The following is a 19,132-nucleotide window of genomic DNA, read 5'->3' as shown; positions in this document are numbered from 1 at the left end:
CAACTTCCATTCACTGCTGTTTTTGTTCAAAATTCAACAATTTTGATTAAATTTTGCTGTCACACATTTAATACCCAAAACATCTGAAAAAATTTCATGGCATGAGCCAATTGATATCCCAACATCAAAAGCAACTTCTTTGATTGTGATCCGGTGATCATTCATAATCATTTCTTTCACTTTTTTCAAGTTTTCATCGGTTGTTGATGTGCTGTGGCGTCCGCAGCGCTCGTCATCTTCAATGTCTTCATGAGCTTCTTGGAAACACTATACCACTGATAAACCCTTGCTTTACTCATAGAAGACTCACCAAAAGCAATATTTAACATTTTTAAAACATTTCTGGACTTTATTACATTCTTATAGCAAAATTTAAGACAAATTCTCTGATCCATTATTTATACAAATAAAAAATCGCCGATCATACCAAAACACGTGTTATCCTTTTGATAGCTGACAACACAGACTAAACATCCAATATGGCTAAAAATATACAGATACTTTTCAGACATGTTTACCAATACAACAAAAATATCCAGAGAATCAAACTAATACAGGGTCTGGCATATAAATCTGACGATTTTGTAGTAATTGTTATGTTGGCACCACTATTAATGAGAAGGTGGGAGTGTTGTACATCGACAGGTCTATTCATGTTATTTCAGTAACCAGTATGTTGTGGTCGGGTGAACAACGAGCGTTTGTGATTGAAGCCTATTTTAAAAATAATGACTCTGTTATTGTAACTCAGCGTTTATTTTGCAGACATTTCAATTTAAATTGACATGAGTCTGTTCCTAGTAGGAATACGATATTGTTGTGGGTGAAGAATTTTAGGAACACATTGTCTGCTTTAAAAATGAAACCAGACTGTGAGAACGTCTGAAAACATTAATGCTGTAAGGTTAGCTGTTACGCGGTCTCCACGACATTCAGCAGCAAGAGATGCTGCTGCGCTAGCCATTTCTGATCGAAGTGTACGACGAATTCTTCATGCCGACCTGAAATTACATCCATATAAGATGATGTTAGTGCAGCAACTTAATGCAAATGATTGGGCGTCTCGCAAAGCAGCTTGCGAGGTCATCCTCGAAAATGTCCACCAGGATGCCATTATTCTTTTAAGTGATGAGGTGCATTTTCATCTGTCAGGATTTGTGAATAAACAAAATTACCGTTATTGGGCTTCACATAATCCACGGCAAATTCTTGAAAAACCACTTCACAGTCAACATGTTACAGTGTGGTGTGCGGTTTAAAAGTTCAGCATAATTGGCCCATATTTTTTTGAGGAGTTAAATCGCAGAGTAACAGTAACATCTCATCGATACGTAAACATGTTGAATGAATTTGTGCGACCGAAACTGAATGACTTTCAAGGACATGAAATTTGATTTCAACAGGATGGTGCCACCACCCATAAGGCGAGAATCGCAATGGATGTTCTGCGAGAAACCTTTCCTGGATGTTTGATTTCCTGATTTGGCGACATTCCTTGGCCAGCCAAGTAAAATTTTAGCCAAGTTATTAACTGACATGTATGTTTACATTAGATGCAGCTTGAATAAAAAAAAAAAATATGTTTGTTCTGTGCAGGATATTTAGAAGTGTTTGCAAATAACAGATTGGTTATGGTGGACTTTCTGTATGTTTTGAAATTCTGTTTTTTTTTTTTTGTTTAGTTTGACCTGTGAGATTTAGCATTACAATTTGCAGTCAATTGTGAGCTGAACTGCAGTCTGGTAATGACTATGAGGAATAAATTGCATCATTTTGTCTCCTTATGAAAAACTAGTACATTTAGTTGTCTTAACTTAACATGCTAACTTTTCATCAAAAGTATCTATTTTTTCAATCTTCTCACATGAATGGTAATGAGCATAAATGAAAAACAAAGATGTGAATGAAGTTCACTAAGAGTATTAAAATTTTATATCTTAGTTCTGAGTGTCCTAATCCTGACTTATCACTTAATAATACATGTAAAATATAAATATTTGTAAAAACTGACATTTCAATATAAGTTGGTTGACAATTTTTACCAAATTTTAGACATGAATTAAGTTTCAAGGCTGTAGGAATCCAAAACTTATACCTAAATGATGTTAAATATGGTAAGTTAGGCCCCTACCAAAACCCAAAACAGTAGCATCCATTAAAAAGTTGACTGGTATTCCTACTCAAATTTCTGTCACTAACATACAAACAACTTATATACGCCTAACAGTGCAAAAAAAAAACTAGTTTCTACATATAGAAAAACAATCTATACATCTGTATAGCTTAGAGCTTGATCAATAGATGCAAATAAAAACTAAGCGATAAGCCTTAACCAATTACAGAAAATATTCAACAGTCAGATGCAATGCATACTGATCACTAACCGCTATGAATGTATAAAGTAAAACATGTTTTAAACTTGATGGTTAAATAAATAAGTGACCAATCTTTATAAAAACATACCTTCTTATCTTGCCGAGCAATAGCACGAGAACTACGCTGCCTACTACGATGCTGTGTTTTTTGATGTGAACCTGTTAAAGTCTTTCGGAGTAGTTCTGCACCACTGCTCATCAAAAAACCTTAAAAATCATAAGATGTAAAATTAAACATGAATATTATTGAAAAACAGACACAGTAATATGTATTACAAACAAGAAAGTTTTTTGTAAATGAGTTATTTACCTGAAAAACCTGAGTATCTACGTTTAGAAATTTTTAGGGTATGGAGGGAAAGTTTTTTTAGTTATCAAAACATTTTCTAAACAGAGGCCTAAATAATAAAAAAAAACTTAAAACTATAAAATAAGTGCCTTTTTATTTTATAACATATAATTATAGATCATGATTTTACGCACAGTTTTAGCATTATCAATTTATCAAATTTTAAAATTAGTAGGTAATTTTAACATATACCTGAGTAGTAGATAACTGTTTACTTCATAAATCTAACTATATTACACTTCACAAAGATATTTCCAAACACTGAGAACTCATAATAATTATCCCCTAGGTGAGAGCTAAAATACTTTCCTTCAGTACAATAGATTCTCACCAAGAGATAGCTTTTCTTGTTGATGAATAAAACAGTTGTAAACAGCATAATTTATTGTGCAAATCATTATTTTACAATATGGTTTGATCACTCCTGGGAATTTTAATAACTTTTCTTTTTCAATAATCCAGTTACTATACATTCATAATGAATGCAATGGTATTTAGTAATTCACATTTTCAACTCTCATAATAGTTTTCAGTTTTATTTAAAATATTTCTTTTTGTTATCACAGTCAGTTTAGCACAAAAATATAGACTGCTTAAGTAGTAAAGTCAATAATGCAGTAAAACTTAAAAAAAAACTTATATTAATCCCAAAACCTTTAAAGTGAACAAACATTCATCATATACAGTTCCTATTTACAGGCAAAGATGAAAAAAATGCATTACGTTATTATACAACTGATCATGCTTAACAACTAACTGATACATAACATTACAATAATGTATTTACAAAATTACACTCTATATAATAAATTCCTAATAGTCAAATTATAAAAATAGTTAGCTTAGAATTATGTGTTTATTAACACAAAAATGTGAAATTAAATAATCTGTCACACAAATTTCCATTTATGCAAATACATAAAAGAAATCAATACAAAAAAAATTTCCTGATTTTTATTTACTCTTGATCTTTCTGGTAATGAGAGAATCTGGGAGGTTTTACTTAGCTAAAAATGAATAACCGATCAATGACTTAATACATTATTTTGTGAAGAGACAACATAAATTACAATCCAATTCTAGGATTAATTAGTTTTATTCTTTTCTTTACCATGAACCACTATGGACACCCTCAAGAATTTTAACAAAACATGAAATATTGCCATATTCAAGCTGTTTTTTAAACAAACTATTCCCACACATGGGATTCAACAGTTTAAGGAATCCTCTTAGGTTTTGAAGCTCCCTAGATCCCTTCAATCAAGAAAAGTTTAACTATAATAATAACAATAATATTTGTGTATTGCAATATTAAAATTTGAATAAATCAATAAAATTTGAATAAATTTGTGTCTAGTAACCTACGGGTCCTGGAAACACATCTTTTCTTTGTAAAAAAAAATTATGTAGTTTTTATTTTCCTTTTCTTTATTTCTTTCTCTTCTGTGTTTTTTTTATTGTTAACAAATAAGTTATTATGTTTAATGAGAATAAATATAATCAGCAACAGATATGAATAAGCAAGCTTAAATACATGCTCAAAAAAGCTTCTATAAACAGCCTGGTCACCTTTGGTGTGAATTATATGCACTTCTACTCTATAATATATGTATAAATAAATAAGTGTTGCTTATCTTGTTAAATGGTTTATAAAGCATCCCTCACATGGCAACTGAAAGTACTCAGCAATCCTACCTACTATTTACTTCTTTCTTTTTCCTGTTTAGCCTCCGGTAACTACCGTTTTAGATAATTCTTCAGAGGATGAATGAGGATGATATGTATGAGTGTGAATGAAGTGTAGTCTTGTACATTCTCAGTTCGACCATTTCTGAGATGTGTGGTTAATTGAAACCCAACCACCAAAGAACACCGGTATCCACGATCTAGTATACCTACTATTTACTGGTCCATAACAAATTGCATTCTACATTATTTATTTTTATTATCTTACTTATTTGTCTCGATGTGTGCCTGGTATATTTTCAGGAAATTAATTTTTTTTCATGAAATACAATATTGAAATTGAAAATGGAAACGTAAATACATTAATTTTTATATTTTAATATGTATGTAAATGATATACAATTTCATTATATCACATCTTTTTTGACATCTCTACAATTATTAACAGTATTAAATAATTGTTTTTAAACAGGGATTTTATTGTGCTCTTTCAAATTGTTTTACTTATTTTGTTAATTCTAATAACTGAAAAATAATTACTTACCAACTGAAAAAGAAATAATTTCCTAAAAATATACCGGTCATACATCAAGACAAATAAGTAAGATAATAAAAATAACTAATGTAGAATACCATTTGTGATGGACGAGTAAAGAGTATGTAGGACTGCTGCAGTACTTCCAATTACCATGTGAGGGATGCTTTACATACCATTTAACACGGTGAACAGTTATTTATTTATATATATATTATAAAGTAGAAGTACATATAATTCACAGCCAAAGGCATCCAAGCTGCTAATAGCAGCTCATTTAAGCTTGCTTGTATGTTTTTGATTATATTTATTCTCATTAAATAAAATAACTTATGAAAAGGAAAACAGCAATTTTTATATCAATTAGACTCGCACCACTTCTATTATTAATAAAAGTTATAGTTAAACTCACTTCACTCAATCCCTAAAAAAAAAAACCTAACTTAAATGCAATTTGATGCTTAAATTATTTTCAATGCACAATTTCATTTCTTCTTTAATAATCTTTTCATATTGATATTTCTTATATCTTCTGGTAACATGTTTTAAGCCACGGGTCCAATATATTCTACCTGATATGATCTACCTCCTACCGCAGTGCTGAATTTCAGATCTACAACTCCATTGGTTTGTCTCCTGGTCCTAACATTATAAGATCTACTTATAGGTTCTCATTTATTTATACATTCCAAAATAGAAGCAATTAAATATGGACTTTGCATATTTGGTATTTCATTTTCACTGTATAAATGTCCTTGTGCTACATCCAATATTTTTAAAGAAACTTTTTTTGAGGAACTTATTCTGCAACGCCTGAAGTGGTTTGAATGCATTATTGTATGATGATCCCTAAATTATTATGCAATAATTTAAGATTGAATGGAAGAATGCAAAATAGATCATAAGTGAATCGCTTACAATCATAATAGGTCAGATTTTTGTAATTAAGTATGCTCTCCTCCTTAGGCTTTGCAGTATTGGAACTAATGTGCTTCTTCCACTTCAGGTTACTGTCAGTATATAATTAATATTGTATCTTGTAATATACAAGGTTATTGTACAAATATATTAAGACAATTACACATCCATGCTCTTTTCAGTGTATAGTTAATAGTAATAATTTTATTACAGTTAGAATTAACATTAAAGAGGACAATAACACAAGAGGGTTGCTATTTTCTAATGCAGATGCCCAACCCTCATTCATTTTTTCCCAATGAAATTGGACAGAAGACTGGGCAAAAAATTAACAATTACATTGAGATAATAAATAACCATAGTCTCATTTCATTCACTCAAAAAACTTAATTTATATTTTATATGAAAATTTTTCAATAAGTTTTAAAGGGTTCATCTGTATTATTTACCTGGAAGTCCTAAAGCAGAATATGGAGCTGGTGATGGGGATGGAGATGGCGACCTAGAACGATCAGGGCTAGATGTTGGAGAACTGTCCGGACTATTAGCAGGAGTAGCAGTAGGAGAAAAATTTGGAGAGCCGAGTGTAGAAGGAGTAGCAGCTTTAATACCTCTTTCATTTAACATTTTAGCCAAACCAAGTGCAGTTGAAAATGTCGATGTTGAATTACGTCGTGACCTTGTTATCGGCGTTTGTACTGCACTACTCGCTCGACTGCTAATTTGACTACTCATAGCTGTACACATCTGACTTCCTCTTATGCTAAAAATAAGAAAAAGAATTATAACAACCATGTACTATTTACTGCTTTTATTCATATATTATTAATTTTCTAATTAATGAAATCTAGTTTACCATTACAGTAATTAATGTAAATTATAGAAATATAAGATATGCCTTGAATAATTTACATAATTACTAGCGATCAGTTATTTTATACCTATATTATTACACATGTTTGGTTTAAGTTGCATTCCAGCCTAAAAGAAAGGCTCAGTTTAAGAGAATCATCTTTTACAGAAGTGTTTTTTTCTTTTGCGATTTTAAATAATAGCTGTTTTTTTTCTTTTCATACTTTATCAGGTATTTGAATGTGTACTTAAATATTTAGTAATTAACACTTTTAAAATTGTTAACATGTATAGATTTATTATCTTTTCATAGTAATATACTAGTATTATTTCATGAAATAATTATTTCTATGTACTAATTTAACAATATCAAGTTCTCTTTTCTATTTATAATTATTTACTTTATATACTACTCTGATCAGTACTTTTCTACATATTTCTTTGATCATTATAGTACTAGAGCAGTTTCTTTTTGTTATTCTTGTAATAGCAAAGCTACTATTATGTTATTTTCCCCAAAACTCTTTGGAATTGCCCGAACCAATCCTTGAAATATACTGTAATTTAAATATTATATTTGCTTTATATAAATATGTATATGCTATTTTTTTCTGACTTCATTATTACATAAAATGTACTGATTTGTATTTTTTTTAACTATAGAATTTTTTCCATTCTTGTATTCTGATTATTCAACAACAACTGGAACATCTCAGGAACTACTATCCTTAGGTAAATTGTAGAGTATAAAGTATGATAAATTGCCTATATTCAAAACCATGTTCAATAAACCGGCTTCTATAGATAAGTATATTAAATACAGCAATTTACTGCTTAGTGTTGGCAATGATTAGCAGTAGCTTGCGACCGTAGCTGTACAATATCATAATGACTATTAAAATAAATAAATACTCAAAAGTCATATTCCACAGTAATAATATTTGTAATTTGTCAGACAAAATTATTCTAAATTCATGGCAATCTCTTGGGAGATGATTTTATAGCCAAAAATAAGAAAAAAGTTCAAATAAACATAGGTCAGAAAACAATTCATTGACGATTTTTGGCTTGCAAAACATTTAGGCATGCTTTCTACTAAAATTCTTGGGGTATAAATTTAAAGATAAACTTGGTGTTTTCTCATGGTTTTTGATCCAAGCAATGAAATGAAAGTAGTCCCAGACCTCTATCTCACTTAGGTTTTAAGAAAAATGGCGTAAAGAAAAAACGTTTTGTCAGAAAATACACTTTTTTAGGTCTAGAATAAAATAAATTTGTTTATTTACCAATAAACAAATAAAAATTTCTAGTTAACTTTGAAAAGAATTTAATTCTGACAAAACTGACGTAAATGTCTATTAAAATTAAACACAAATTTGAGAAGTTCAGCTTTAATAAGAAACAAAACACACACTAGATTGGAAAAGTGATATAATTTTAAGCAGAACAATTTACATACAGATGCTAAAAAATTATAAAAATAAATTTTAAAGACATCCTTCAGTGTAGTCAAGAGTTACACTGTTTGACCGCACACTAAAAAATTGAAATTTTAATTACTATTATTTTGAATAAGACTACGCTTTTAAAAAGTTAAATAAAGGCACCAGACACATGCTTTTGCATTTGAAACTAAACTAACGTTCTGCAATCCCTTACACCTCTTTTATACTGCTGAGAACACGATGTGTTCAAACATATCATAAAAATAATCAAACATGATGCTCTCATAGCAAATATTATGCAAGCAGACAAAATTACAAAGAGCATGTACACTTCAAGTTAGAACCTGTAAATTGCTCATGATTGTATACCTCATACATGCATGTTCATACCCATTGCTATCAATGCAGCTCAGTAGTATTGGGTTGTGGTTGGGGGGGGGGGGGGTCGCAAAATATTCATTATATATATATTTTAATACTTTTTGGGGGTCAAGGAGCTAAAGATGCCAGGAAAGTAAAAATGGGTGTAACTGAGAATCTCCCTTTTTTAAGAAATTAAAAACAATTAATAAAAAATTTGTCAAGCAAAATCAAGTTTAAAAAAAAAATTGTATTCATATATTCATTTGCTTTCATAAACTACACAAGAAAATATTTTAATTAGAAAAGCAATTTTGCAATTCCTTTCAGTTAATAAATAGTGTTTTGAAGAAGGAAGAAGGAAATATGATACAAAACAAAACAAGCAAATAGCTTACCTAGAAGTTACACTAGTGTTGTCATCAGGATGCATTACAGTACTATTAGTTAATGTTGTAACATGACCGGACTGTTGGAAACTCTTCCCAGGATGAATGATTTCGTCATCTTCTTCGACATCAGAAAGCGAGTACGTTGTAAGCCCTAGAGTCTCAAGGTCAGTACCACCTTGTACTCTAACTCCAGGATTTTCCTCTAATAAACCTCCTAAAGATGGTGTTGCTAGTTGACTCCAGTGATGTAATGTAACTGATCCTTCAATTGGTTTTACGATCTGCAAATGTTTTTTTTTAAATGTTAAAAAATTTACTTGGGAAAGAAAATGAAGTTCATTAACTATAATGAACATCTCACTTGTACTTTTACTTAATCTAGATATGATATGCTTATGGTAATCTAGTTTGGTATGTCCAGTTCTCTGCAAATGAGTAGTGAAAATACCAAAAAATGGCATGTGGCAACAAGTTCTTTGATTTTTATCCATAAAGGCTTTTGTATTTGATTCATAAGAAAAAAAATAATATCCAAAATATCTATATTATTAGTATAATTAATGTAATTTGTCACATGACATAAATTAGGAAGTTTACAATTAGTAATTAATAAACTTAACTAGTTAATTACTTTGATTGTATTTTGTTCAATTATTTAATAATTCTATACAGTTTTGTGAATGTTAAAAATGAAAAATGAAGAAAAAAATTATATTCAACAATGATTCCTGTTAGAAGGATGATAATATTAACAATAAAGATATACCAGTTTCCCTCAGGGGGTATGAGGGTCCCATATAAAAAAATAGTCATTTTTAATTGTAGAATTTGTTAATTATTTTTTTTAATGTTTCAGAAGTGAACAGTTATTTAAGAATTACTGTAGGCAACATTTGAAATTACTTGTGAAAAACAATGCATAGCCACCACACTCACTTGTCAGAAGATTTTTATATAAAATACTTTTTTGTGTTTTTCAAATGTTATCTTTTCCATATTTAACATTTTTAGTTACACCCAACAAGTGCTTGGGGGTGTGGTGGTCTCATTCTAAAAAAATGGATCATGTCAAGGTTGAAAGATTTAAATTAAATTTTTCTATGTTAGTAGCAATTATCATAGTAATAATATTAAAAAATAAAATATGAAATAATATATTAACAGAAAAACAAATTACAGAAACAATCTGTAATATTGTTACATGCTTTTAATGCTATGCTGCTAAATTTCATTTTTCAACTTAAAAATATGACTTTTAAATACAGTAAAGATTACAATGAAAGATATGTTCAAGAAATATAATAAAAATATGAGCTGAATTATCTCTTATTAGAATTTTTTTTTCAATAATTAAATTTAACTCTTAAGCAGCTAAAACTAATTTCAAAAAATGACACAATTAATAGAGCAATTTCAATAAAAATCCAATACCCTGAACAATAAATTATGTAAATACCTGCAAATGAACTGCAATTCAATATAGCAGAAATGTTTTTGATCGCAATATATATACGCGAGAGATATCTCTAAAGTAAAGACTGCCAGGAAATTTTTCTCATTAAGGTGTCATTCATGGCCACACTAGTAATGTGTGTTTTTTAAACCATCAAAACGTTTAGCCGGCTGAAATCCATTGCAGTTGGTTGCTGTGTATGATGATAATGTAATAAATGAAAGAAACATTTGAAAATGGTGTGAAAGGTTTAAAAATAACAGAATTAATGTGCATGATGAAGAATTTTTGGGGAGGACCTCGATAATCACGGAGGACTTGAGATGCGTTGATGTTGAAATCAGAAAAGACTGTCACTTAATGATTTCCGACCTGGCATTCTTTTTCCTGATGTTTCAAGAGCTGTTATTGGTTGCATTGTTCATGACCACTTAGGCTTTAGAAAGGTTTGTGCATGTTGGGTGCTGCACATCTTAGTGGAACATCACACAAAAAAATCCGAATGGGATCTAGTTTGGAATTTTTGATGTGCTACATAGAAAAAGGCGATAAGTTCCTTAATTCAATTGTTCACCAGCAATGAAATATGGATTTTGTATTACACGCCAGAGAGAAAACGACAGTGAAGTGAATGGCGTTATCCTCAATCATCAACCAGAACAAAGGTCATGCCACAGCCATCTGGAAGCAAACTGATGGCCACAGTCTTTTGGGATCGATTTGGCATACTTCTGATTGATTTCATGCCATGCGGAACGACTATAAATGCAGAACCCTACTGTGAAATTCTACGTAAGTTACGGCGCACCATTCAAAATCAGCAATGTGAGCAGCTGACTGACAGCGTCGTCCTGCTGCAAGATAATGCATGTCCACATGTTGCAGGTCCGACACGTGATTTATTGAGAACATTTGGATGGGAAATTTATGATCACCTCCACATAGTCTAGACTTAGCTCCTTCTGATTACAATTTGTTTGGGAAATTGAAAGAATTTTTGAGTGGTAAACAATTCATGGGTTACAATGAACTTAAAAAAATGCTGCTAATCAATGGCTAAATGGACTGGCGGCAGAAGAATATGATGAGGGTATATTGAATCTGGTGTATCACTATGATAAATGCCTTAATTCATGTGGCGATTATACAGAGAAGTAGTATAAGGTATTTAGTTTAAGAGAAATAAAACTATTTACAAAGTTTTCAGAATAAATTTTTCACAATGAAAGAGTCTTTACTTTAGAGATAACCTGTCATATATACCGTAAAACAAAGCCCTTGGAACTTCCTGGTACCTACCAGGATCAGTGAAAACAGAAATATCCTGGACCAAAAAATTGTGTCGCAGATTGAAACAGTAACCATCCTGCCCAAAAATGTGCAGGCATAACAATGGATGTGTGAACAAACTAAAATTAGCTTACAATTTAAAAACCATAAATTATAAGACATTTTTTAAAATATCTCAAATGTAAAGGTATTTAAAATACGAGGGTTATTTTTTTTTTCGCTGCAGGAGCTTCTTTGTTACAGCTGCAGTGTGCAGCCGAGCATTGTCGTGAAGAAAGACAATGCCTGATGACAACATTCCTCTCCGCTTCCATGAATTCCACCAAGAGCTGCAGACCAGCGTAGAAACATGGCTGAAAACACAGGCGGCTCTGTTCTATGATGAGGGTATTGGAAAGTTGGTACCACGCTATGACAAATGTCTAAATCGGAGTGGCAACTATGTAGAGAAATAGCGTAACTATGTAAGTACTTGTTACAAATAAAAAATTTTTTATTTTCACTGTGGTTTTAATTTTGTGACTGATCGGACCTTGAAAAAAAAATAACCCTCGTATATATCAAAATTTTAGTACATAAATTAAAATATACCTGAAGTTTATCAGGCATCTTCCAAGGCATAGTACTATAACCACCACTGCTACCGGTCGACATAATAGAATCTGGTGTTCGACAATCATTATCCAACGGCATTCCTGCACTAAGAGCAGCACGACGTGCCATAACTGCTGATGGTGTAAGCCTTCTTAAAGCTGCTTCCAAATCCTGTGATCCAGGTACTCTTCCTTGTTGTCCTGAAGGACCCCTGAAAATAATTTACAATTAAATATAAAATTCATACAACAATTCCCATTTAATAAGCAGAAACTTTCCAAAGAAACAGTGATAAGTCATGAAATCCAAATGAAAAAATATATTATTTTTAATTAACAATCAACTGTACAACCATCAATGTATACAATATATTAATTTTTTTTATTCATGAGGAGAGTGTAGGCAAATTTATATATTATTTTTCACAAAATTAAAATTTTGTTATAGAAATATAAAACTTACAAACACAAAAAGAGATAGTAACTAGTCTGCATCTTTCTTAATAACAATATCTGCTTTAAAAACATTACTTCAAACCAGTGAACTGTGTCACTTGCAGGGATATGTTATATAAACATAATTGTATGAAAAATTTGAAAACTGTTATTGGCATTCTAAATTAGTATCCATGAAAACATTCTATGTCAATCATCACAACATCCCACCAAATATGAAACAATTAATTTAAAAATGAATACTTATTAAATATAAAAATATTAATAAAATAAGTATACAATATTAGCAGTGTTATTCTGTTAATAATTTCTTATCACTAGGAGAAGGAAGGGCCTCCATAAAAATTTCAAAAGCAATTACTAAGTTTAAATTGAAAGCTTTATTGAAAACACTTATGAAGTGAGAAAGTCATTAACAAAATAAATGGGCAAAAGAAACTGGATCTCTCACTAAAAATTTGTGTAACAATTCCTTGGAATGTTATGCTTCAAATTTTATTTTCAATGATTTTTGTGGTTTATAAACTTTTGCAAAAATATATTTTTGCAAAGACTGGTTTTTACAACCATACTAAGATTAGTACAAATGTCGAAACCCAGCTTTCTCTCTGGAGGGAGTTTCACAAAATTTGTTGTCTATTTTTTAGGACTTTAATTTATACACCATTAATTTTTTCTGTTTAGAAGGATCCTGAAAGGTTAAAATCCAACAGAAAAAAAAATCTCCTTCAATTTAAAATTTGATATTTTCTTTACATCTGTACATACAACACGTTATAAAAGAACTCTAGGTTATCGAATGCAGTTTTACAAATGATAATATAAAATATAATTTATATGAATAGATAATATATAAGGTCATGCCTTGAAAGTTTTTTCAAATCGAATAGATCTCATTTATGGCTTTGCAGAAATTCAAAAGATATACTATTTCCTGCAGTTTCCTTGTTACCATTATCTTGCAAATAATTGTTACGACTGTGATTATCTTCTGCAAATTGTCAGGTCATAAACCTTTCTTAAGAGACCACGATTTTCACAAATCCAAGATCAAAGTGTAATATCCGAACTTTGGAAGGCCGTATGGTCAATGATGAACCCCTCTGATTTACCACTACCTTCTAATGTACCGCTTTGAAAATTAAGTGGCTAATGCAACATGGATATAATCACTGTAATGAGGGTAAATAAGCTGTTTACGCCGTTTAGCGTAAAGTTTCTGTTATTTTCAATGAATTCTAAGCTAGAGTTGGGTCCTGTTGTTTTGTTACAGGATTGTTAAATTTCACTTTGTTTTGTACTTTTGGGCTTGTCATTTATACCTGTTTTATTATTTGTTCTCGTGTTCGACACTCCCTCCGTCATCCTTAGTGACCGCGTCCATTCTTCTATCGAATTATTTTTGACTACCCTTTTCATACACCCGTTATTCTTTCATTCCCATACTAAACATGCACACATCTCTTGTTTTTTACACACACTCTCTCCTGTCCACTACCTGGATCTGGTTCCCCCCTTTTTCTCTCATGCCATCTTCTCAGCAGAGTAGATCCAACATTTCACCAGTGCAGTCGCCTATGGCCATACTATCCTGCAAACTTTGTGATAATATTCTCATCCAAGCAGAATCTCAAAACTCGTCACTACACATCTCAGATTCTACGCATTATTCTACCACTAAACCACATCACACCTCTGTATTCCTGATACACCAGTGCGGACTACGCCCAGGATTACTGTATGTATTCATGTATCTGCATTCACGAGTTCGTCTCTTAATATTATTTGTGTGCTACAGGCAAGTTCAATTTTCATTATTACGTTAAACAGTGACTTTATCATTGAAATTTGTGGAACATTCAGTTCATCATACCTCATGCCTTACGATTTCAAGTTTAGTTAAAAGAAAACCATTTATTCACTTAAATGCATTCATGATAGGTAGCTTACCTATTTTACATGTTTAATTATTACGATTTGTTATTGTAATTAACTCTATAATTTATTTCTGCAACTTGTTGATCGCCGAGATTAATTCTTTGCTACTTATGCACTGTATTCATCATACTTCTCGTAAATTAACCTAAAGCAAATTACTCCTGATGTGCTGGTATGTTTTAGGACTTTGTGATTTTTGTATTCTCAAGAAGGCTCATCTATCAAAATAAACTCCATTTATATTATTATTTATTTTAATGTGATTATATTGTAATTTAACGCCTTCTATACTGAAATTATTGTAATTAATGTTTCCTAACCTAATGAAATCTGTTCATTGCTAATCTTCATAGTACAGTATATGTTAGTAGTGCAACTGTTTTCCAGTTCCACTTTCTATTGATGTTATGTCTTAAGTTCTAATTTGAAATTAAGGTGTTTTATGTTCTCTTATTTTCAGGCTCTGTTACATTGTGTATTTAAAAAATGTTTATTCATGTATTTTCGTATTTAACATCATTATTCATTTGTTGATTCAGCTGATATGTTAAGTATTATTAAGTTATGTTAATTTCATAATTTCCTGTTATGTTTTAAGATTATGATTATAACATAAGTTCATTTGTTACACTTTCAATACAGTCCAATTTCTTTTGGCAAATACTAGCTGTGTGTTTTTTGTTACCTTTACCCAACATAAGCACTTTATTAAAAAAAAGAAATCTATCTTTGTCTCAAAATCATCTAATTGTTGAGAAATAAACAATATAAAGGGTAAAACCTATAACAGCAGTACTAAGATTTTTTCCTTGTTGTCTTTAATATCAGTGACTTCCATTTTAGAGTACGTCCTGTTTTTAAACAATTTTAGATACTGGTAAACAATCACATGAAAGTATCACTGGGTTCATGACAAAAGTTTTTTTAAACAAAGAAACAAATTTAACTTCAATGAACTAAAAAATTGCTCACTATGCTCTCTTTTCTGTGGCATTGTAACGCTGCTATCCACTCAAAGCCTATGTGTAATTTTTACCCATTAATTTTGGCCACTGAAGAGTACTGATTGTTTATATAAATTTCAAACTCTTATTATAAATACTTTATGATTTATTGAAATATGCTTGCAAATAAACAGAATGTTTTTACCTAATTTAATGAATTTAATATGAATTTTTAAATAATAGAAATTTTTTTCAACACTGAATCAATTACTCCCATTTTCATTTTTGATACAGAAATTAATTTTTGTACAGTACAGGAAAAGGTTTCATGCAGTATGTAACAATTATAGAATATGAGGTTTAATAAAAAAAAAAAAAAAAGAAAAAAGTAAAACAATACGTGGAATTTAACTTTTAAATCTTCTGTACTGTATAAATCCAATTGTCACATTTTCTTTTGTGTTAGTACACTTGTCCGTAACGTATATTTATATTGGTAGTCATACTGGATGCTTAGTTTTTTGATGGCTTTCAAAAAGGCTACCCATGTTATCATATGGTCAGTGATTTTTAACTTGTGGAAAAAATGAAACAAAGAATTTGCATTATACTTTGCTTTAAGAATGAAATTAAGTGCAGCACTGCATTGGAAATGTTAAATGTTGCTTATGGCAATTCTTCTACAAATAAAACAAGCGTTTACAAGTGGTATAAATGTTTCCAAGAAGGCTGTGAAGAGGATGACCGTCCTGGATGTCCCAGCACCAACAACCGATGACAATGTTGAAAGGGTGAAGAAAATGATTATGGACAATTGCTGAATCACTATCAGAAAGGTTGCTGATGATGTGGTATATCATTTGGCTCATGCGCCAAGCACTTTTTTTGGCTGTTTCAGACATCAAATATATGGCATTAAAATCTGTTCCACAATTGTTGAATTTTGACCAAAGGCAGTGCCAAATGAACATTGCTCAGCAGTTGCTGAATGAAGTGAACAACGATCCAGAACTGTTTAAACTGGTCATAATTAATAATGAAACATGCGTGTATGGGTATATGGATATGACATTGAAATTACGGCCCAACTGTACTAATGGAAACTTCCTAAAAAGCCAAGACCGAATAAAACTCAAGAAGTTCGATCGAATGTGAAAGTTCTAATCACTGTGTTCTTCAATTTCAACGGCTTAGTGTATCTTGAGTTCTTGCCGCAGTCATATGGTGAATAAGGAGTACTACCTGGAAGTTCTAGACCATTTGTGTGAAGCAATTTGAATAAAATGCCTGGATTTGTGATGAAAAAATTCATGGCAATTGCACCACGATAATGCACCTGCTCACACTTCATTGCTTGTTTGTGAATTTTTAGTCAAAAACAACATTTTAATGATGCCTCAGCCTCCGTATTTGGTGGACATCGCCTCCTGTGATTTCTTCCTATTTTCCAAGCTGAAAAGAACCATCAAATGTTTGATGTTTTACCAACATTGAAGAGATAAAGACACAATTGCTGAAGGAGTTAAACACCATAACAAATGCATTATATGTGAAGAGGAGTACTCTGAAGGTGACAGAATCAATATTGATGAATAAATAAAGATTTTTTGAGAAAAACTAAAATTTCATGTATTTTTTTTATTATTAAACCTTAATATCTTTTGATAAAATAACTGAAAGTATGATACTGCATGAAGTAAAAGATTAAGCAAATTAGGCTTTATGTCATATGTAATAAATCTTACATGTAAGTAAAGTCATCGCTGCATTCAGAATCACTGCCACCAACTGAATCAAGTCGTGGTCGTCTAATATTACTATTAGATGTAGCAAAACTTGATATACGAGCTTGCTGAGTCGACATAGATACATTAGTATTATGTGTTAAAGAAGCACCACCAATTCTTGACTGAGGTACTGGACTACCTCCAATACTGCTTCCACTGCCTAAACTGCTGGCACGTGATGCACAACGCACAGTTTCAAATACTTTTCTGTAGTTTGACCTGTTCAAACATTACAAAATCAACAAATTAGTTCTACTAAGAATTAAATACATATAGCCACAAATTACTTATTACCTTAATAAAGTGTAATACATTAATTAAACAGTACAGTAAAAAAAAAAAAAATTAAGCATACATCATGTCTTTCTCTAGTAAACAAGAAATCTTGTTAATAGGGAAGTTGGCAAAGTCAGTACAACCATATACTGTCAATGCCACATAACAGCTGGATATTCTTGAGACCAGACTAGAGAACAGTTTTTGAAAAGAATCAGTAACTCAGTAGTAATAATTTTCATCCCCTGGATAATAAATTTTGATTAAACAATGAATGTATTTATAATTATAAATTGATACAAATAATGATTTTTTTACATCGTATGAAATTGTGTTGAAAAAAATGAGTGAACCAACCACAAACAAACTACTCTGTGCAACAAAAAAAGAATTAACTAATTGTTCTTTGAAACTTATCAATAAGTTATTTCTACAATATTTTATTCCACTCATATTATTTTACTATCAGGTAACACTAAAATAATAAATGATAATAAAAAAAGTATTATTATAGTATTAAAGTATTAATATAAAATAATACTATAATAATAAACTTTTCTTCAATGCAAAAGTGAACCAAATTTACTTCTTATTGAACTATATACCATTAAAAACATCATGGTCTTCACTAGCACGTTTAGACTACAGAAAGAAAAAAAAATTTGTCTTGTTTCCTTTTTTTAGATCCTCTCCAAAATACAGCTGAAGGCACAGGAAAACTATAGCTATTATGTTTTCTAATGAAAATCTCTTAAAATACCATACAATGGAAATCACTTGGGTAGATTTTTCCAGAGGGAAATAGTCTCCAAGAATTTTTGATGGAAAATACTATGGCAGACAGTTACAGAAAAAAGACTGGTAAATTGTATAGTAAGGGTACAAAATTAGTTAAATTATATGAAATGTAGAGGATAAGAGCTAAAAGGAAGACAAAGATGAGGTTGAAAGTTCAGTTCATCTAGTTACAAAACAAATTAAATCGCTCAAAAAAAAAAAAGGTGAAAAATTTCCCTCCGACTTCTGCTCAAAGGATAAAATAAAGCCATAATAAAATCGTAGAAACTTGAGTTAAGAGGTAAATTTGATGGTTTCAAATGATTTTTGATCTAAAAAATTGAATAAAACAGACCTTAAAAATGTCTCGCTACTAATTTTTGAGAAAAATATTGTAAAACTTAAAGGAATTTATTTATGTTGCAAAAGTTTTTTAGGTTTGACATACAATCTTCGCTGAACTGCCTATAAACAAACAGAGAGAACTTACAGAGAATTTAATTCTGGAAAAAATCTATGTATCAACTGAACATGAAGAAGAGTTTAAGAAATTTGACTTGTTAAAAACAGAACATTAATTCAACATGTGTTTCTGGCCCCATGTTAACAAAAAAACATTTTTCTATATTTTTACTTGTAGAACATATCCTGAAATTCTTTCATTATTTGTAAGACACTCTATGTATACATAAACATTTGTATGGTA

General features: G+C 30.6%; 1 protein-coding gene across 9 annotated transcripts in view; it reads right to left on the bottom strand.

Annotated features, from left to right (window-relative positions):
- Positions 1-19,132, bottom strand: part of milt (trafficking kinesin-binding protein milt) — a 370,892-nt gene that overhangs the window by 5,807 nt on the left and 345,953 nt on the right. For all 9 annotated transcript variants that reach the window (XM_075364617.1, XM_075364618.1, XM_075364619.1 and 6 more), the window contains 5 exons: positions 17,332-17,592; positions 12,247-12,460; positions 8,919-9,193; positions 6,313-6,626; positions 2,464-2,582 (listed from right to left, as the gene is read on the bottom strand). In XM_075364617.1, coding sequence (XP_075220732.1) covers positions 2,464-2,582; positions 6,313-6,626; positions 8,919-9,193; positions 12,247-12,460; positions 17,332-17,592 — 1,183 coding nt within the window. The remainder of the gene's footprint in view (positions 1-2,463; positions 2,583-6,312; positions 6,627-8,918; positions 9,194-12,246; positions 12,461-17,331; positions 17,593-19,132) is intronic.

Source organism: Lycorma delicatula, chromosome 4 (assembly GCF_047948215.1).
Source record: "Lycorma delicatula isolate Av1 chromosome 4, ASM4794821v1, whole genome shotgun sequence".
NCBI lineage: Eukaryota > Metazoa > Arthropoda > Insecta > Hemiptera > Fulgoridae > Lycorma > Lycorma delicatula.
The sequence above is the reverse complement of the archived record's forward strand: the minus strand, read 5'-3'. Positions and strand labels throughout refer to the sequence as shown.